This window comes from Schistocerca serialis, chromosome 9, assembly GCF_023864345.2.
Source record: "Schistocerca serialis cubense isolate TAMUIC-IGC-003099 chromosome 9, iqSchSeri2.2, whole genome shotgun sequence".
NCBI lineage: Eukaryota > Metazoa > Arthropoda > Insecta > Orthoptera > Acrididae > Schistocerca > Schistocerca serialis.
In genome coordinates, this window is record NC_064646.1 from 502,136,626 (window position 1) to 502,159,752 (window position 23,127).

Sequence of the window (23,127 nt, forward strand, 5' to 3'; positions counted from 1 at the left end):
TTCCTACCCCACGAATATGTGCTACAGATGTGTAATTTAACCGACAGGAAGAAAATGCTGCGATATGCAAATGATTAGCTCTTCAGAGCATTCACACGAGGTTGGCGCCGGTGGCGGCACCTACAACGTACTGACATGTGGAAAGTTTCTAACCGATTCCTCATACACAAACAGCAGTTGACCAACGTTGCCTGGTGAAATGTTGTTGTGATGCCTCGTGTAAGGAGGAGAAATGGGTACTATCACGTTTCCAACTTTGATAAAGGTCGGATTGTAGCCTATCGCGATTGCAGTTGCGGTTTATCGTATCATGACATTGCTGCTCGCATTGGTCGAGATCCAATGGAATAGGAGGGTTCAGGAGGGTAATACGGAACGCCGTGCTGGATCCCAACGGCCTCGTATCACTAGCAGTCGAGATGACAGGCATCTTATCCGCATGGCTGTATTGGATCGTGCAGCCACATCTCGATCCCTGAGTCAACAGATGGGGACGTTTGCAAGACAACAACCATCTGCACGAACATTTCGACGACGTTTGCAGCGGCATGGACTATCAGCTCGGAGACCATGGCTGCGGTTACCCTTGACACTGCATCACAGACAGGAGCACCTGCAATGGTGTACTCAACTACAAACCTGGATGCACGAATGGCAAAACGTCATTTTTTTTGGATGAATCCAGGTTCTGTTTACAGCATCATGATCGTCACATCCGTGTTTGGTGTCATTGCAGTTAACGCACATTGGAATCCTGTATGCATCACCACCATACTGGTGTATCACCCGGAGTGATGGTATGGGGTACCATTGGTTACACATCTCAGTCACTTCTTGTTCACATTGACGGCACTTTGAACAGTGGACATTACATTTCAGATGTGTTACGACTCGTGGCTCTACCCTTCATTCAATCCCTGCAAAACCCTACATTTCAGCAGGATAATGTACGACCGTATGTTGCAGGTCCTGTATGGGCCTTTCTGGATACAGAAAATGTTCGACTGCTGCCATGGCCAACACATTCTCCAGATCTCTCACCAATTGAAATCGTCTGGTCAATGGTGGCTGAGCAACTGGCTCGTCACAATACACCAGTCACTACTCTTGATGAACAGTGGTATCGTGTTGAAGCTGCTTGGGCAGTAGTACCTGTACACGCCATCCAAACTCTGTTTGACTCAATGCCCAGGCGTATCAAGGCCATTATTACGGCCAGAGGTGGTTGTTCTGGGTACTGATTTCTCAGGATCTATGCACCCAAATTGCGTGAAAATGTAATCACATGTCAGTTCTAGTACAATATATTTGTCCAATGAATACCCATTTATCATCTGCACTTCTTCTAGGTGTAGCAATTTTAATGGCCAGTAATGTATATCTCAGCACAAATTAGTCACGCACCTTGTACTGCCATATTTGTGTCAGCACCTTGGTTCATTGCCTGATTAGCAGCCAATGTTGCATTACAGTTCTTGTCTATTACCAACTTATCACGCTCTCTATTTGTCTCCGTTACTAGAGGAGATGTCTGCTCTCCGTGCAAGTGACGCCTTCGACGACATACACCTTCATAATCGAGCTGTGCCTGTTTAACAAAGACAGAAATAAAATTATTATACTTGTTCATTGATGTAAGCTGTTCATTAAACATTCAGACAAATATATAGTTTACTTCATGCAGTTAGTTACTTTCCATAACTACTAAAATTAACCAGTCATTCAAGTTAGGACATGGGCTCACACTGTGTGCCTCCTTATAATATGTCTAGGTGTTCCTTGTCTCAAATTATGAGGTCTTAAAGATTTTGAAGTGAAATTTACACTTCAAAATGCACATGGGCAGACAATAGAGTGTAATTAGGGCCAAGAGACCTTGTTCTCCACTAAAGAAGCTATATAAGCCATATCTTGCACTAGATCTGATTTTTACGAATTGTAGGAACCAAAGGAGATTGAAAGATGTGAGAGGGAAATCCACAGAGCTACAGAAAACCGTACACAATAGCTTCTCTCCCACTCATTTCCCTTACGTGATTTTAAAACTGAAATATTCAATTATGTTCATCTGAAAGTGAAAACATATATACCTTTTTTACATTTAAAGAAATTTTGAAGTATGTTATGTAGGAAGGTCCTAGACTGAAAAAGTTTTAACACTGGAAGGCTTCAACAGTCATGACAACTATAACAATAATTTAGTCCATTTAATACACATAACTTCAATCTGGCACACAAAATCATTTTCATATTTCAAGTAATGTAAGTAATATATTAATAGGTGTTACAGAGGATACAGTAAGCTCATGCTAAACAACAACAAGCCACAGCTGAGCAGAGTCAAATTCTATAAATATTCCATAAATACATTTTCATTCCTTTAGCTGGCAAAGAATTTTAGTCATCACTGTTTAGCTGTAATATACATGGTACCACATGTCAGTAATGGAGTGATATTATAGCCTACAGGTACAGTAAGTCATATGCGCATTGTGAAATGTTTCACATTTGGAGAGGAGGATATTAAAATTCTTATCATGTTATAGGGAACACCTGACAGTTGGGTATTCATAATAAATAAGTCATCAAATGGGCAGTATGAAATTTATTGAGTAATTTAGTATACATGGTGGATTATTAATTGTGTAATTTCTGGAAACCTGTTTCCGCAACTGATATAGTATGTTCTGTGTTATTAAAAATTGAGAAAAATACTGGAGGTAAGGCAAAAAGATTTAGCTCTTCTATCAGTAAACACACACCTATCAAATAATTCTGGATAATATCATTACAGACTAAGCACCTCTCAAAACAGTTGCCAGTCAGCACATACTTTGTAGTTTAGAGCTTACACCTGAAATTGGAAAATTAATGTTGTTTTTCATTCACGTATACACATACAGGGCTACTGGGACAACACTATGTTTTTGTCTCTTTATTGCAAGTAATCTAAAAAAGCTGTGGACCACATAATGAATCACCATCATACTTGGCAACTCATTGGACTGTCCTATATTCAGCTTCAAGAAGGTTTCATCGATATTTCTACACAGAAGCCTGACCATGAACAACCGTTAGTGTTCGGTCAGTAAGTTCCAGCAAACTGAAAATGTTTGTGATGATAAATGTACTGTGTGGTGCAGTGTCACTGGGAACTGTAGCGACCATACAACAGGCTATCGAGCAGAGACCAAAGCGATGACACGGTGTCTCAGCTGAGAATGTGGCATCCCAAAAACTATTGTCTAGCAAAACTTCCACACCATACAGTACAAAAAGGCTTGTCACAAATAAACCTAAGCACTGTGTGGCATGCATGCCCACATGCCACGACTAAATTGAGATAGTAAACAATGAGTGTTTGTTCAGTGCTGGGGCTATCTTTCGCACCCACGGCCTCGTCAATCACCACAACAGCAGGATACAGGCCAACAGAACCACACATCACCACAGAACTGGAATGTAACACTCGAAAGGTAAATGTATGGCTGGGCCTCACCTGACACTGTGTTTAGGATCCATTTTTCTTTGCCAAAGCAACAGTCACATCAACATTGCACCTGGATGTGCTCGTGCAGTTACCGTAGTCCAAATGGTTTGCTGACAACATTCTAGATTTGGTGGTGTTTCAATAGAACTGAACCCTACTAAACTCCTTACACATTGTGCATATTTACTTCGATGAGACATTTCCAGGATACCAGATCTGACAAGGATTGCCACGGTTACAGGCAGCACGCTCGCTCGATGTCACATCCTTGGACTTCTTCAAAAGGTGTCACATTAAGAGTCAGGTGTAAATGGTGAAGATTAGGGATTTGCAGCACCCCCATGAATGCATTTTGGCAGTGATGTTTACAACTACCCCAGAAATCGGTATTTTTTGGGTGTACCGAGGAGAGAAAGGAAGTCTGCTCAGATGTTGTTGTTGTTGTCGTCCTCTTCAGTACAAAGACTGGTTTGATGCAGCTCTCCATGCTACTCTATCCTGTGCAAGCCTATTCATCTCCAAGTAACTACTGCACCCTGCATCCTTCTGAATCTGCTTACAGTATTCATCTCTTTGTCTCTCTCTATGATTTTAACCCCCCTCCCCCCCCCCCCCCCCCGCCCGCCCCCCCCCCCCCCCCCCCACACACACACACACACACACATACACACTTCCCTGCAGTACTAAATCAATGATCACTTTATGCCTCAGAATGTATCCTACTAACCGATCCCTTCTTGTCATCGGGTTGTACCAAAAATTTCTTTTCTCCCCAACTGTATCTATTTAGTACCTCCTCATTAGTTACGTGATCTACCCACCTAATCTTCAGCATTCTTTTGTAGCACCACATCTCAAAAGCTTCTATTCTCTTCTTGTCTACAATGTTTATCATCCATGTTTCACCTCCACACATGGCTACACTCCTTACAAATATTTTTGGGAAGGACCTCATGACACTTAAATCTATACTCTATGTTTACAAATTTCTCTTCTTCAGGAACATTTTTCTTGCTATTGCCAGTCTATATTTTATATCCTCCCTACTTCGCCCATCATCAGTTATTTTGCTTCCCAAATAGCAAAACTCATCTACTACTTGAAGTGTCTCATTTCCTAATCTAATTTATTAAGCATAACCAGACTTAATTTCGACTACATTCCATTATCCTCATTTTGCTTTTGTTGATGTTCATCTTATATCCTCCTTTCAAGACGCTGTCCATTCTGTTCACCTGCTCTTCCAAGTCCTTTGCTGTCTTTGACAGTATTAAAATGTCATCGGCAAACCTCAAACTTTAAAGTTTATTTCCTCTCCCTGGAGTTTAATTCCTATTCTGCTCAGATATAGAGAGCAATTGTGTTAAACGGCAGTGATTACATCAAATTATAGTGTTTCCTTCCACATTACATCCATATTGTAAACACTTCATTCGAATTCAAGTGCTCTTTCAAAGAAACTGTTAGGAACTTCTCGGGCACACTGTATTTTAAGAAATCATTAGACAGAATTGCTGAAATGTGCAGCACTACTGACAGACATGTAAAAGTAAGTGAGAGAAGCACACCGTCGTCCTGCTTTTGGATCTAGTAGTTCCTTCCTTGGGTAGCAGAATAGGATAGGTTACTGTAGGCTACAAAGAAAGGGAAGGCCAATCTTCTCTCCTACATCTCTGTCTACACTAATCTCACTGCAGACGGATTCTTCTCATCCTCGCATCTCAATGATCTGCACATCCTTTACAACCTGTAGTAACCTACACCTCTCTCCCACCTGAGAAAAGAATTATTAGTTCCGAAAGCTATGTAGTGTGTCACTTTTGATTTTAGGTGTCTGTATCAGCAGTATTACACACTTCGCCTACTGATGGTAAGCACTGGCCAGGATTTCTGTCGCATAATTTATTAGATATGCTTTTTGTATTATTTCCTAGCAGTGTGAGATTGAAGGCAATTGTATGCAAGTAGTCAAATCATAAGACATTGCAGGTATGCTGGGGGCACAGTCCCATGGACTAAAACTCAGGGGAAGATATCCCTCAAGAGTGCACTTGCTTTTTTTCCCTGGTGCAAATTGAGGGTGGGAGCACAGATGCCTAATAAAGAATATAAGTGAGTAATTTTTCATGTCGCAAAACCAGAGAAGAGAAAGACAGTATCAAAATTGTAAATGTGAGAGTACATAATCTAAGAGACACAACCGAGAAAGGGAAACTAGTTACAGAGGATCAATGTCTGAATGTCTGTGTTGGAAATTTATGCTCTTCATCATGCTTAATGAATGTCATTGCAAAATAAAATTTATCATTTTCTGATATTATTGAGATAGTGAACAAATCAACAGTGTGGCATACGTTAATGCTTTCTTACTGAGTTTGCTTCTAATGTACTGTAAATGAGAACATGTCTTTTAGAGGTTGATATGGTTATGAATGTAGTCACATGTTATACGCATCAATGTGTCTTGTTTTAAAGATAAATTTTGTCAGTATAATTCCTGGAGGCATATCATTCTCTCAATAATTCACAATTACCTCAAAGTGCATAGTTTCTCGAAACCACCAACAAATAAAGTCTGGACAGTTTAATCATTTACAAAGTGAAACTGTGATTGCATAGTCTTTTGGAAAAACTCATAGAGAGTATAATATTTACATAGTGTACTAAAGTTCTCGCTGTTTGTAATCACAGCACATTTATATGATGTATTTTTGAGAATTAATGGCACAAAATAGTCCCCACCAATTATACCGTTTGCTGTAACTCTATTTGATTTACTCATATTATTCTTGTTTTACCAAATATATTACAGCACCACCCTGGTGTTCGTAATGATTCCTAGGTTGTTTTGCATTAATTCTTCCTAGCAATTTCCTAATTATTTTTCTGTTTTCTTTCTTAGGGTGAAAGACTTTTTTTATGGAAACATTTCTACCTGTTAAAATTACAGTAATTATAGTTTGAGCATGTTTTCATGTTCTATATGATCATCCTATCGGCACATAACTGTTTTAAAAGAAATTTTTTCTAAGTTACAATGTGAATTTTTTCTTTATTAAGTTATGTGACAAACATTGTCACCACTATCCCCTACGACATTTCAGTACCTGAATGAACTTGCCTCAACTTAATGTTTATCTTATTTTTTGTCTCCCTCTTTCCACGTTTTTTTTTTTTTCTTTTTTATTTTTCCAATTCTGGCATATACTCATCCAAACTTTTCACTGTATCTGTTGTACACAATTTGTTACTCCATTTTGTAATCAGTCTGTTATCAGTTCCAAATTGCTCTCCTGTATCTTTCAATTAATTATTTTCTCCATTACCAACATATCTGGTGTGTAACTGGCTAGCAGAACATACATCATGTATCATTCTTTTACTTTTTAATAAGTATTTCTGTGTTATATAGCAATTATATTAAAGTATCTGTCTGTTTGCACTTGTTTACGTAATTCTTACTAACTCTTTTTACTCTTCTCTGCCTGACTGTCTCATATATGAGATTTACACACTTATTTCAAATGACCAACACTGCTCCCAATTTTAATCCTTCATTCAAATATCCTACTTTCATCACTGAAATGTAATGTGAACTAAAAACTATCTAGACATATCAAAATAATATGGCTTTTGGAGTGTGTTTCACAGCTTATCTGTACGCATGCCACAGTGACCATCACCAAACTTCTGTTCTGAAATTTATTTTTCTGTTAATGTACAAGATCTGCTAGAATCCTTCCTGAAAATTATGAAAAACTAAGAACTCTGATATACATGTAGTTTTCACAGTTTATCAGTAAAGTCTCATATGCAAGCCTATTTTTGGCTGGTTTAGTTCTTTCTTCTCCTCCCCCTCTCAACATTATCTGATATATCAAACAATGGAAAATCCAGAATGGAATGTAACAATACTAGAGAAGGAAAGTTGCTACTCACCATATAGCGGAGATGCTGAGTCGCGATAGGCACAACAAAAAGATTCACACACAATTATAGCTTTCGGCCATTAAGGCCTTTGTCAGCAGTAGACACACACACACACACACACACGCACGCACGCACGCAAACGCAACTTGCACACACGTCTGCAGTCAACATTTCACTGTCCGCCACTCCCAACATACTATCCCTCCCCCTCCCTGCCCCAGCCTCCTCCTTACCCCCACCCAGTTGCCACTCCCATCATGCTGCTGCTCACAGTGTGGTTTCAGGTCTCTGAGACTGCAGATGTGTGTGCAAGTTGTGTGCGTTTGCGTGTGTGTGTGTGTGTGTGTGTGTGTGTGTGTGTGTGTGTGTGTGTGTGTACCGCTGACAAAGGCCTTAATGGCCGAAAGCTATGATTGTGTGAATCTTTTTATTTTGCCTATCGCAACTCAGCATCTCCACTATATGGTGAGTAGCAACTTTCCTTCTTTTGTATTGTTACATTATCTGATATACTTTTATCTGTCTGCAGATATGTCATTTATCACATCGAAACTGATAAGTAGGTGCGCAAAAACAAAAGATTTCCTGGATATATGCATACTTGTAATTGCTCACAAGGAGATAAAAATGGTAACTTCTTTTTACAATATTTAACTCATAATTTGTTTCAGAATAGCATGAGATTTTTATGCATTATCAACTGTCTTTCTCTGAACTTTTCTTCAAATATGTCTTATGGAAAATATATAACACAGCTGTACACACTGAAAGTAATGGAGTATTTGAGGCTTGCAGCATGACACACACTTATTGAATCAACAAAATATGCCAAATTTACTTACATTACATACAATTACTCTTCTTCAGCCATGATAATATCCAATATGCATCTTGAAAGACACTTGACATTAACTCGGAGAGTAACAAAAACCAACAAATTACCATAACAATGGAAACAGCTTTGAAGGCATTATGTGCTCTTGATGATGATAATAATAATAATAATAATAATAAAACCAGATGATGTAAAGAGCACTAAACAATATTGTCCCAAACTGTGATAGCAGTATGTCTTCGGCTTTTTATGTTCTACCAAAATTTCAGCATTTATGCTATACCTCAAAGAAGCAATTACAAATTAATGGCTAACTGAAAAGCATGGTGTGCTTTTCGTTGCATCGGTATGATTCCTAACTACTACATTCTGCATGTTTCACAACATCCATTACAAAGAGCCAAAAGCGCATCCATTACAAAGAGCCAAAAGCATTAACCATTTACAGCATCACATTACGCAACTCCTTTCTTTCCCAGTAATACAGTAAACAAACAATACACTGAAAAGCAGAAAGACAACTAATAACTTTCTGATGTCAGTCACATTACAGGAATTCCACACACATATAACAGCTGTTACAAAATTCCTAAATAAGAAAGGTCAGTTATCAAAAATATTGTAGGTGACGTGCTAGCCTTATGAGAACAATGCAAATGAGAACAAAGCAAGTGATAACAAAAAGACATGTTCATAATCTGAACATTTTTCTTTGCAAGTGAGAAAACTTACTTTCCTTATGTGCACAACACTTACCACAATATTTGAAAAACATCTTTCAGGATGGTCATCTTTGGCAGACTAGGCAAGTTAAATATTCACATAAGGTAGAAACAGTCTCAAAAATAAATAAATCTAATATCTTAGCTACTTCTGCAATTTAAAATGCAGGTTAATAAACGAAATGCAAAATAAATGGGGACAATGTTATTTATATACAGCAGAGTGTATTCAATAATAGTAGAATAGAAATGCCCTCTGCGTACAAGAACTGAAACAAGAAATAAATGGATGGAAGACAGTTAATTGCTCTCAAAGATATCTGGAATTTCAAGAAAAGAGGAGGTACAAAAAGTAATTAAAACCCTAAAAACACGGGAGGAAAAAAACTATACATAATGCTAATGGCATTAAACAGGCACAGTAAAAAGTCATTTTCAAAGATCTAAGATGAAAAATAAAAGTATACTGATCTGACAGTAGAGAAAAAGTGTTAAAGGGTTGTGCACATGTTATGAAAGTAATAATACAGTGACAGTGACATAACTATACTGTTTTGCAGACAGATAATCATAGGTGGAAAACACTACTCATGTTATAAAAAGAAAACAACCAGAAATGGATATACATCACTATAGCTACAGGATCTACAGTTTTGCAAATTTTGCAAGCACAAGAACAGAAGTCATTAAAGCAACTACTAAAGCTGGGAAAACACATTTGAAAGGCCCTCATATTTATTTATAGGCTACATAACAACACTGGAAAATTCAAAACAGAGATGGAAGTACACAAGACGCCTCACAACTACAGGTAAGGTCATCACAGCAGGAACCGTAAGCATATCACAGGTCTAGCTACTCCTCTAAACTGATCAAACTGTAATAGTAGGAGCACAGTTGCTGGCCACAAGGGTGTATGTTCACCTCAAGCTCCCTCCTGTTGTCCGGCTCAATGTTCTCCTGATTATTGTCGAGGCTGGTGATGAGGTTATCCTCCAGCATGTTGTCAGTAATGCGGGGAGCAGTCTGGCCGGTCGTCTGGGGCCGTGACACGATTGCCGGCGTGTTGGATATCTGTGGCGGGATTGTGTCTGGCACTGGCACCTTCTCCCAGTCATAAGGATCCGTTTCCTTCACTCCACGACGCTTCATACACCGTTCGAACAGGCCAATCAGCATCTGAAAAATAAACAATGTACACAAAAAATTCAAAAACAAACTAGTACAGAATAGAGTTATCAATAGTATTTCAACTTTGAATTGCTTCATTACTTCAAGTATTCATCTCATTCAGCTTTCATTCATTCACTCATTTATTCATTCATTCATCATGTTCTGCAGATCCCATCAAATAGGAAACATTCAGAGATGTGAAATTAGTCAGGGTATTCATTAACACAGGACAAAAACATCATGAGGTCCAGTTGAAATCAAAGTTCTTTCAAGACTGATTACTCTCTAACTATGAAAAAATGATACGAAGATGGGTGAAATTGCCCAAAACCACTCAGTTTAAAACAATACAAACACAGTGTCGAAAGACAGAAAATAAGCCTATTTTGATAAAAGCATATCTTGCCGAAGTGTCTTCAAACAGTTTGGAATGTAAGTGTGTGCACTTACTTTCCAAAACATATGCTCAGTCACTGTACTTTTTTTTTGTTTGTTGATAAAGTATAAAAATCAATTTCAATCTAACCACATATCTTACAACTACAATACAAGAAACAAAAACAATTTTCATGAAGACTTTGTCTCCTCATATAGGGCCACAATTATGGTTCTACAGTCTGGTGCAAGAAAGTTTTCTAGCATCCATCAGACATAATGCAAGAAATTGGGATAGTTTGTATCAATGTAATGAGAATGTACTCACCATATAGCAGAGATGCTGAGTCACAATAGGCGCAACAAAAAGATTGTCAGGAAGTGAGCTTTCGGCCAAGAAGGACTTTGTCAGAAATAGACAATTCTCTCTCTCTCTCTCTCTCTCTCTCTCTCTCTCTCTCTCACACACACACACACACACACACACACACACACACACACACACACACACACACACGTGATGCATTTGCTTCAGTGGAGAGAGAGAGAGAGAGAGAGAGAGAGAGAGAGAGTTGTCTATTTCTGACAAAGGCCTTGCTGGCCGAAAGCTCACTTTCTGACACTCTTTTTTGTTGCACCTATCTGCAACTCAGTATCTCCGCTATATGGGTAATAGAAACTATCCTTTTCATATTGTTACATTTCATCCTGGATTTTTCATTGTTTAATGAGAATACATAATTTTCATTTCTAACAGCTGCCTGTATGTTATACTTATTTGTTCTAATAGAGGGAAACATTCCACGTAGGAAAAATATATCTAAAAACAAAGATGATGTGACTTACCAAATGAAAGTGCTGGCAGGTCGACAGACACACAAACAAACACAAACATACACACAAAATTCAAGCTTTCGCAACAAACTGTTGCCTCATCAGGAAAGAGGGAAGGAGAGGGAAAGACGAAAGGATGTGGGTTTTAAGGGAGAGGGTAAGGAGTCATTCCAATCCCGGGAGCAGAAAGACTTACCTTAGGGGGAAAAAAGGACGGGTATACACTCGCACACACACACATATCCATCCACACATATACAGATACAAGCAGACGTCTGCTTGTGTCTGTATATGTGTGGATGGATATGTGTGTGTGTGCGCGAGTGTATACACATCCTTTTTTCCCCCTAAGGTAAGTCTTTCTGCTCCCGGGATTGGAATGACTCCTTACCCTCTCCCTTAAAACCCACATCCTTTCGTCTTTCCCTCTCCTTCCCTCTTTCCTGATGAGGCAACAGTTTGTTGCGAAAGCTTGAATTTTGTGTGTATGTTTGTGTTTGTTTGTGTGTCTGTCGACCTGCCAGCACTTTCATTTGGTAAGTCACATCATCTTTGTTTTTAGATATACTTATTTGTTCCACGTTCATGACAACTTCTCTTTTACGATGGGACTTACACTACATTATGGCTGAACATGACGCAGCATGTGTAGGTTGCTGTCTATGGACAGGTTACTCCTGTAACCAAGATTGCAGATCTGAAGATGGTTCTAGAGGAACTGAAACTGGTCATTTGAATAAACATTTTTTGCAATCAAAACGGATTATAAATAACATTGGAGGACAGAAACTACAGGTGTCCACATGAAGAATGTGTTAACTACTACTTTGCCCAATATAATTTCAGGATAATCACTTCAGAACTGGCAGTTTTCTTCTTACAGGTTTCTTACAGTTTATCACAGTTTTAACCTTTCTCAAAAACTTGAACTAAATCAGTGAATAAAGCTCTGAATTACATAGTATTCAATTACTGTAAGTATTTAAGTGTGGCTCGCCACAAGATAAGAGTGGTAGTCATCACTACCAATTCTGAAAATTACTGACCTTCCCTTACTGCTCAGGAAGACTATTTCAAAATAACGGACTCAAATTACTGAACGGCCCCCAGATTAGAAACTTTAGATGTGATATGTGGGGGTCTCTCTCAGCTATTACTATTAGTAAGTATTCTATTCATTGGTGGTATTCTACACGATTTTTTAGTTTATTACCAATCTGGGAAAAAGCAGTCAACAGTCGGCGAGGGACAATTTTGAAATGCCTTTACTATTTGATGAGTAGTTACCTTTACCCCTAAATTATTTACTTTCTGCCAGGACTTTCCATTACCATATCAATGAAGCAAATGTTTAGCAGGAGGTGGACACATACAGAATAGGACAATTACAAACTGAGGTCTCGGATGATGTCCTCCATCAGAGAGTAAACACATACAGACCTCACACGGTCACTGACGCTTTTGGTACTGACTGCACACTTTTACTCGGATCACGAGCAGACGATTCTGGAACAGAAGCCTGGGAGATCTGGATATGCAAGGTTCGAGTAGCAATGATTACTGGACTGGTGGAAAATTAATAGCTGGATATCTTTGAGAACATAAAGGCTGCAGCTAGGGAAGTGGATTTTGATATACAGCTAGAGAAGTGGATTTTGGTATACAGGCAACTGGGGAGGTAAGTGGAAGCCATACACACTGATATGACAAATGTCACAGGATATCTCCTTATATCATGTCAGACCACCTTTTGCCCAGCATAGTGCAGCAACTCAACACGTCGTTGGAAGTGTCTCACAGAAATACTGAGCCATGCTGCCTCTATAGCCGTCCATAATTGTGAAAATGTTGCCTGCATGAAATAACCTCTCTTTTATATGCCATAAATATTTCACGGGATTTATGTCAGGCAATCTGGGCTCCCAAATCATTCATTCACACTGTCCAGAATGTTTTTCAAACAAATCCTGAAGAATTGTGGCCTGGTGACATGCCACATTGTTATCCATAAAAATTCCATCATTGTTTGGGAACATGAAGTCCATGAACGGCTGCAGTCTCCAAGTAGCCAAACATAACAATTTATACTCAATGACCCAGTCCATTATGTAAACACAGCCCACACCTTTATGGAGCCACCAACAGCTTACACAATACCTTGTTGACAACCTGAGCCAATGGCTTCATGGAGTGTGTGCACCACACTTGAACCTTACCATCAGCTCTCACCAACTGAAATTGAGATTCATCCAACCAGGCCACAGTTTTCCAATTGGCTAGGGTCCAGCTGATAATGTCACAAGCCCAGGAGAGGTACTGCAGGTGATGTGCTGTTAGCAAAGGCACTTGCGTCGTTCTTCTGTTGCCATAGACCATTAATGCCAAATTTTGCCGTACTGTCCTAATGGAGACATTTGTCGTACATCCCACATTGATTTCTGTAGCTATTTCATGCAGTATTGCTTGTCTCTTAGGACTGACAACTCTACACAAATGCGGTCATTAAGTGAAGGCCATCACAGCCACTGCGTTGTCCACAGTGAGAGGTAACACCTCAAATTTGGTATTCTCAGTACACTCTTGACACTGTGGATTATGGATTACCGAGTTCCCTATCAATTTCCGAAATGGAATGTCCCAGGCGGATTAGCTCAACTACCATTCTGGATCTATGGTCTGTTAATTCCCATCACGTGGCCATAATAGCATTGGAAACCATTTAACATAAATTATATGAATACAAATGACAGCTCTGCCAATGCACAATCCTTTTATATCTTGTATACACAATACTACCACCATCTGTATATGTATGTGTTCGACTATCCCACGGATTTTGTCACCTCATTGTATTCTAGATAGCACTGCAGGAAGAGTGTATGCCACAAAGTCTCAGTTAGATATCATGCTGTCACTTATGGAAGGAATGAAATCCGTGTTTTACAAGTAGGGTCTGTGGGTGCAGAGGTTGGGCAGTGGGCACACCTAAAGGTGCAACGAGAGGAGTGCAGAGCAATGGTGATTATTTGTGATGTGAGCTCAAAGATAATAAAAATGTGGCAAAGAAGGTATGCTACCAGTAGCTTTTAGTAAAGGAAAGAGTGGTAGAGATTAATTTTACTTTTTCAGGGTTCAGGGTTCAGAACCAAATTGCTAATAATGAGAAATAAAGAATATAGTTAATGTTATGGAAAAGCAGGAAAGAAGTAGGTGATTACAGTCGGCAGCAAAGCTTACAAAACTGAGGTTTTAACTTCTTGTTACCTGGTAGTCAGGCTTGTCTTCATATGTCAGAGATTGTATGTGGTCGAGGAACTGCCTCAAATCAGAGGGAAGGTGCTTCAGCAACAAACGGTGGTCATACTTCTCCTTCATGAGGCCGACCTACAGCACAAAACAGACATTGTTCAATTTTCATTGCAGAGAACAACAAATAACAGTAATAGCATAGACAAAATATTCAGGACAAAGAGCTGAATCTACTTCTTCCAACAAAAATAGCAGTTATTATAGATGAAATAATAGTAATAACAACAACAGAGGGTGGGTATATACCTGTATCAATAAACATTGCTGTACAAAATAAGTAATACACTACATTACATCAACCACCTAGCTTAGATCCTCTGGAGAAAATACGGAACGTATATACATTTAGTACGAGAAAATGGATTAAAATTATCAGTTGTTATAATATAAAACCATTAGTACCAATTATAATCAAAGCATTGTAATGAAAGCTTAATTAATTATATGAAACAAATTGCCTGCCCTAATCCTTTCTCAGCCTGAGGTCTGAGTGACCCACCCTTTCTTTATAGTGTACCCCTCTCACCTTCCTGAGAAAGAAACTACTAGTCCCCAACAGCATGACAATTCACTAATACATCATTTATCCAAAAAGTTTCAAGACTGATTTTATTACTAGTATACAAGTGTCGTCAGCACAGTAACCACCACGGCAGCTTAAACTAATAACTATAAACACAACAGATGTGCATTCGACCAGCCAGCTGAGAGCAAGCAGTGGACACGTGGTTTGTCAATACTTTATGTGACTAATTACAATGAAGAAATGACCTATAATTCAATTTCACATTTTCTTGGTAAAATGGCTATAGAGACTTTTGAGTCCACGAAAAAGGCTTACGGGAATAATTGTTTAAGTTGTGCACAAGTATTTGAGTGGTTTAAATGTTTAAAGAAGGACAAGTGCCACTCAAGGACAATGATAGGTCAGGGTGTCACACCTCAAGTTCTCCTGATGGAAAAATCATACAACGGAGGGTCAAGATTGGAACATCAACAATTACGGAAGAGACAGATTGCTACTGACCATAGACACATTGAGTTGCAGACAGGCACAACGAAAACAGTCTTTTCATTGTGCCTGTCTGCAACTCAACATGTCATCTCCTAATGGAGACTCCTGAACAAAAATGATGACATGTGGGTGCCTGCCATAGCTCGACGGATACTAAGAATGTGGACCATTCTTTTCTGGAAAAAATTAATCACAGTTGAGAAGCCTTGCTGTTCTTAATACAAATGTACCACAAAATGACAAGAGTGCAGAATGGGTCTCTCACTATTTGCATGCTCATAACATTATACCCGGGGAGTTTGTTCCCAGTGGCACCACTGTTAATTCCCAGTGTTATTTAGGTGTCACAGATTAGTTGTGCAAAAGGAATCAAATGCTTCATTTGCAACAATTGATAGGGAGGGATTTCTTTACGTTGCATGACAATGAGCCACTTACACGGCTGCAGCTGTTGTGCAGTTCCTAGTGTGTGTGTGTGTGTGTGTGTGTGTGTGTGTGTGTGTGGAGGGGGGGGGGGGGGGGGGGGGGGACCCAAAGGTATCAGTTCTCAACTGCCCTCCACATTCACCCTATTTGGTGCCGAGTGAGTTGTTTTTTTTTTCTTTTTAATCCCCAGAAATAAAAATTCATGCAAAGGGTCAACGCTTTAATTCCATAATCAGCATTCGAGTGAATGCAACACGAGTTGAACAAATTCTCAAATAAGGAGTTTTCTGATAGATTCATATGGTGGTATGAACATGCTATATGCTATAATCCAGTGGGGAGGACTACATAGAACACCTGAAGCATTAAAACCACTACCTTAACTTTTCTCAATTTTTTATTAATCCAGCCTCTAAACTTTTTGGATTGATGGAGTAAGCGAGTATTGGCAGTACTGGAATTTCACATGCTAGAGGCAGGTACTGGTCCATCACTGTAATTTCATAATGAATTATACATCAATTTAAAGAGTCCCTGTGAAAATATTCTTCAATGAAACGAAAATGTGTCCCACACAACATTTCTTAACTCACTCTTAAGCTCCACTATACTTTGCAACAGACATTTACAAAACAATGTAGCAAGAACACAACTACATTTGCATCCATGTGTAAAACGCTGATGTCATTGTAGAAATTGCTCTTAAATTAGCATAGCAACTACAGAGTAAATTAGTAATACTATATTTACACAATTATAAGAAGAGATATTTTCTCAAGTTCATAATGCAAAAAAAAAAAAAGTTGCCTTATATTCACCAATTACACTAATGCTGCTCAGGTTGACATTTTTATGCCATGTAATACGTTAATACAGGGGTTGTTTACACTCCCAGATGAAGTTTTGGCAGTCGAGGTCACATGCAGATTTATTCTAAAGGATACTGTTACATTCTGAGGTCAATATAGATGTGAAATTCACTAGGTGAAACTATCATCCCACTGGCTACACACAACTGACACATTGGTGTTCTGTGATCATTAGACACAAGCTGCTGTGACTGGAAGTGACCCCAATCTACACTTCAGCCCAGGACACAAATTAATGCTAACAAAAATATATTTGCACAGAATACTTGGAACAGAGGACAACAAATGCCAATGATGCTAAAGCTGTCACTGCTCTATAGAACTGCCAATTTTCCAGATTGATTACAGTGTTAATATGAAGTCATACAATTTCTGCCGATTCGGCTGTCGGGAGCCAATAGGACAACATATTTTTGTCATTCGGATTGCTTATATTCTCAGTGCTGTAAGACTTGTAACTTGTAGCAATAAATAATGGATACACAATTACAGCCATAATTCAGCTGAGAGACATGGACCCATGAGTTCACATTCCCACTGGTTCACACAAATAATACAATGCTAACTTTATGTTAATGGTGATCTGTGTAGCTGAGACACAAATAACTGTGCAGAAAGCAGAAATTTTGGCATCACAGAATGTTCATTAGCAGCATTAGATGAAGTATAAGTAAAATATTTTAAAAACATTATACCAAGGACCCATTCTCCCCACAGTATCAGAAGTAAACTTTCTGCTCTGAAGCAGAATCAGAGACTAAACTCCTAGTGTTTTATGTGCAAATGTGCCCATCATCATTTTGTCAAAGGTGGATGAATTATGGTCTGTCTTTTCAGTCATTATGTCCCATTATTATATCATCTTCTTGTTGACTGATGACAAAAAAATTGACTCATCATTACAGAACATTAAAGATATGAAATAATGTACATCATTACGCATACAATTAAACTTAGTCTCAACTGTACATAACATTGTCTCACATACGCGAGGATACATAACAGACAAGTATGCATCTGGGGTGTTATCAACATTTTAGTTACCGTACCTGTTCTTTGTCCTTTATCTTTCGCCATGGGAGCTGCCCATTGACAAATTCCACCAGCATGTAAAATAACGACCACAAGTCATCATGCCTTCCCATTTCCTAAAACCAATAAAAAATTGTGTAGTGCGTTTTATTATTTTATTACTAATATTACATTCAAGAAAACTTCAAACACTGGGTGCAATTACAGAAGAAAATGATCTTGGAGAAAAGAGAGGGAAGAGAAGGGTAGGGGAGGGATTGAAGTGAGGCAGGGAGCATGAATGAAGACTGTGATGACATCACTCACTAAATGCAATAAACAGGGTGTATACGCGGACAAGGAAAAAAAATTCCCGGATTTCCCGGCTAAAAATACACTTTCTCCCGGACGAAAATACACTTTTTCCCTGATAAATGACAGAATACTTTCCCTCGGAGCTGTAAAATTTATCAGTCCTTTGAAGGGTTAAGGTTTCATGCAACGGCTTGAAATTCCCGGCACATAAGTAAACGACCGCGAGCGGGGAAAAAAAATTATGTGCAGCCACAAGTATGCTGCATATTTTCATATTACTAAAGTACAGATTCGAATTCCACCAAACTCGGCAAGTTACTTTCCGAAGCATTGAAATCGAGTTTGTGATGCGCTTTTGTACGTCAATCATAATGCCACGTGATCTCTACAGCCAATGAAGGCAGGTATTCACAGCTTATAACATGTGATGTAGTCAGTCAACAGCAACATCACTGTTAAATAGCACGAACACACGAGTACGAAAAGTTAATAGTTTAAATTAATATATAAGTGTGGCTGCAAGGGAAGCTACGCTTTCACATATAATACTGGTCTCTAAGATCAATTAGCCACCAGAAAAGCTAAGGTTTCACATATAAATCGGTTTTTTTCTACGAGTGTTATAATCCAAGAGCATCGGAAATTCGTAAACCACACTAAAATACCCAATTCCGCTTAAAGTGTACATTCGTATGTCCAGATTCACAATGAAGTAGGTCCCAACCTGAAATTAAGCTTTTCAGTGTGGTTTTCGGGATGTAAATTTTATTGGAGTATCAATACTGCACTATCTCATGTTTGGTTCTTTATTATCGTGGCGCTGAATGAAATAAAGACTTGCACCTGGGAGCCGAACTTCCCCGAATAGGGGCCTCCCAGCCAACGATGCCATACGCTCATTTCATTTTATCGATAGTGCCATACATGCCAGAAGAAGAAAATGTGCACTTGTAATCCAGCAAACAGTTGAAACTAGTATGGGATGGGACGAAACACTTAGTTTCAAATAAATTGACTGCCTCAGCGGAAAAGATTAACAACAAATAAATTTCTTTAGAAAACCGACAAAAATAACTTCACCATTCTGCAAGGCGATTAATGCTTGACTGTTATAAACCTGGAATTGAAATAAAACCAGAAAACTGAAACGAATAACATATTTTAGTCTTCCATAATTATGTGATTTATTTTATCTACGAGTCTATGAAATCTATGAATTGATGGCTCCCGGCCACAGAAATCCGTTTTGTTTTCATTTGACGTGAGATCTGTAAACGAAGAGGAAACAGCAAAATAATTAAATGTAAACACTACGTCCCAGAAAACTTTTCCGGGTAGCACCTGGCTGCTTGCTACAACCACTCTTCCAAGTAGCCAGATGTGGGAGAATGTTCTGTTCATACGCGACTGGCATCTTCTCTAACGAAGCTAACGTAAACAATTGTGACGTCACGATCATCGCAAGCAGTTTGCTGTTATGAAGTATAGCATTGTCTTTCGTCCTAATGCATTTAACACGTTTTGTTGTTGACAGACGTTTGTGTGTGCAGTTTGTTTTCTTGTAAATGGCGTATTTCCTTTGCAACTTAAGTTTTACTTAATTTTTTCCTCCCATTTATGTTTTATTGCTGTAATATAATTCTGCAGTAGCGACGTAGAGTAATATTCTTTGTCAGACTATCAGTTTTTAGCAATCAAAATTACAAAAATTTAACTGAAAAACTAAAACTCTGAAAAATTCCCTGAGTTTTAAAAAATTCCCGTGTTTTTCCTGGATCTCCTGGTTGTCCCGGGGCGTATACACCCTGAATAAAGATATGCTTCAAAGGGGAGTAAACTGTGTCTACAAGTTTCACTGCCACTGACTGCATTAGAATCCATAATTACAAAGTCATCCATCAAAAGTTAATGACATGGAAAATTGAAATTATCCTAGAACAACATCAAAATTACATCAATGAGGAAATGGAGAAGTGCTTAAAAAGTGTCAGAAAATGTACATACTCCAAAATAGGAATCTTTATGACAAAATTTTAGCACCAATTTGATTAGAAAACTAAGCAGGCCTTCAGGAAGAACCAGAAAAACAAATACAAATTTAGAAGCACAGGGTACAGTTCATATTACCACATTACAAATGTCACTGACCATGTACAAAAAATTTCATGGCAACTAGAAAATAACAAGATATGAAGGAAGGAAAATTAGTGTTTAATCTCCCATCCACATATAGGCCATTAGACACAGAGCACAAGCTTGCAATATTGTAAGCACTGAGAAGGCAATCGACGGTGCCCTTTCAAAAACAACGTCCTGCCATTTGCCTGGAGCGATTTAGGGAAATCATGGAAAGCATAAATCTGTATGTCAGGATGTGGATTTGAACCATTGTCCTCCTGAATGGAAGTCCAGTGTGCTGACAACTGCACCAGTTCACTCCATAACAATATGTAAAAACAAAATTGAATCACAAATAAAAGATCAGAAAAGTGTCCAGGATTAATAACTTTGTTCTAAAAGCCTGAAAATTCTCTACACATCAAGGAGCTTCAAACACAATAGGTACATGAGAACCGCAATAAATGGTTCATAATGATTTGTTATTTGCAAGTGTGTTGAAGAAATAGCATTTTTAAAATTATGCAATGACTCTTCTATTTGCAAATGTGAGGGGAGGGAGTAGTAATGTGTAGCCATAGACAAATATTTACAAACAGATATGTTACTGAGAATACTATTTTTGCTGTTACGTGAGAAACCAGTACCATCATTGGTTTTGATGTGTCAGCTCCCAGATATCATGCCAAATCCAAATTTGTGCAAAGTCAACTTCAGATACATATTTTCTACATATGGTGCACAGCCACATTAACCATTTAGTCCTACTGAGCATACCTCCAGAAATGAGTCAAATTTTCTGTAGACTTGGAAATTAATAAGACGGAATGTCAGTGAAAATGAAAACTTGAGTCTGGCCTGGATAACTGATCACTCAGCCTGACATTTGGACAGCTTGCGATATGAAGGATATTACGGCACTAGCTTTCATTTGTGACAACACATTCATCACAGGAACATTTAAAGTCAGAAAACTGAGGAAAAATGACTGGGAACCAGGACTACAGAGACGTGTGCGGGATCAAATTCAGGCCACAGGAATACATACTGCCTGAAGGTGTGTCACAACTGGAGCACAAGGCACAAAAACTTGTAAAAATGTAAGTAAGGAACTGTTCCATAACAATGACTAGGAAGAATATGAAGCAGTACTTCAAAGGGAAGTATTGCCGGATCAAGACAGCATAACACAAACCATGAGGTGGACATTGTTTGCCTGTGGTAAATTCTGACTGGAGAACATACAGGCAGCCAATCAATGGAAAAGGAAAAAGTGACAACTAAATGAAAATAAAATTAACATAATGAATACGTTTAGACAGAACACCTTGAAATTTCAGCCATCATTGCCATCTACTTCAAAATCCTTAACCTCACTGAATCATTCTCCTACTTTCTCATTTGTAAGAAGACACAATGCATTCTCTATTGTAACAATTTCTACCATTGCCAATTACTTCAAAAAGTGGGAATAGTCACTGTATAGTTTTGAAATCATGGTTTTATTTGCAAGTGCGAGGGGAGAATAGTAGACGGCAATGACAGCTAAATATGTACAAATAATGCACAGAGAACTGAGAACATTATTTTTTGCTGTCATCCGAGAAACACCAGAGATCAGATGGTTGAATGATTGAGGAAACTTTATACTAAACTAAAAATTCAAAATTTAAGATACTGGTGTGAACACAATAACTTATAAGATGAAAATTTCATTTTTTAAAATGGTGTATCATACAAAATGGACATGAATCTTAACTGAAAACTGTCTGAACTAAGCTGATAATGGAATGAGTAAACTATATAGTGGAGACACTGAACAGCTACCAGGTATGAAAAAAAAAGTTGAAGAGTTGGACATCACAGTTCAACTCTCAAACTTGTGTTTAGATGATTGTACCTTTGCATGTGGGTGTGTGGACAAGATAGGATGCCGAACAGCAAAGTGCAGCTTCCATTTCAACGTGCCTATTGACTACTTGACATTTACACTGTACAGTGTGTTGTCCCTTTTCTCATTCTTAAAGCTTGCAGTCCACACAGGACTTCCCATTGTCACAACAAGTTAAACTGAAACAGTGTACACAGCATGACATAACACATACTTACTTTATTCTTATGAGCATTGATGGATGCATAGCGTACGGTACCACGGAAACCAGCAGCTGCTCGTGGAGCTCTGACCTCCCCAGTAGCTGTAGTGTATTGACGTGCCAGACCAAAATCTAACATATACACTCTTCGGCAAGTGTATGGAAGGCGACCCACCGAAAAATTAGACTGAAACAAAACCAAAAACAGATGACACGAAGAGATTTTACATGCTCTTAGGAAACTATCACCATGTATATATTATTTCGTGTAATCTACCCTCCTATTGTAACAAAGTATTTAAATGTCAGACACAAAATGCATGGCAAAAATCTTATGAGGTAGACTCAGAAACAGAATTAATGACCATGAGGAATTAAATGTGGATGGCTGGTCCAGAATGTGTGCAAGAGTCCTCCCTGTTATAGGTTTATTTTCTTCAATGACAGCAGTATCTGATTTACACAGTTCATTTTACAAGTTAATTGAGAAAAGTTCTGCTGACAACAGGAGCACAAACAAGTACTAGATGACGATGTGTCCCACCCCTGGTCAGGTCTATCACTACAAGTTCAACATTCTCCAGTTCTCCTTGTTTTCCACCAGTCTTTACA

At 38.5% G+C, this 23,127-nt stretch overlaps 1 protein-coding gene across 4 annotated transcripts in view; it reads right to left on the minus strand.

The window, feature by feature from the left end:
- The window catches only part of LOC126419906 (tau-tubulin kinase homolog Asator), a 609,233-nt gene that overhangs the window by 84,107 nt on the left and 501,999 nt on the right, over window positions 1-23,127 (minus strand). For all 4 annotated transcript variants that reach the window (XM_050087187.1, XM_050087188.1, XM_050087185.1 and 1 more), the window contains 5 exons: window positions 22,532-22,702; window positions 18,028-18,126; window positions 14,624-14,743; window positions 9,902-10,156; window positions 1,405-1,588 (listed from right to left, as the gene is read on the minus strand). In XM_050087187.1, coding sequence (XP_049943144.1) covers window positions 1,405-1,588; window positions 9,902-10,156; window positions 14,624-14,743; window positions 18,028-18,126; window positions 22,532-22,702 — 829 coding nt within the window. The remainder of the gene's footprint in view (window positions 1-1,404; window positions 1,589-9,901; window positions 10,157-14,623; window positions 14,744-18,027; window positions 18,127-22,531; window positions 22,703-23,127) is intronic.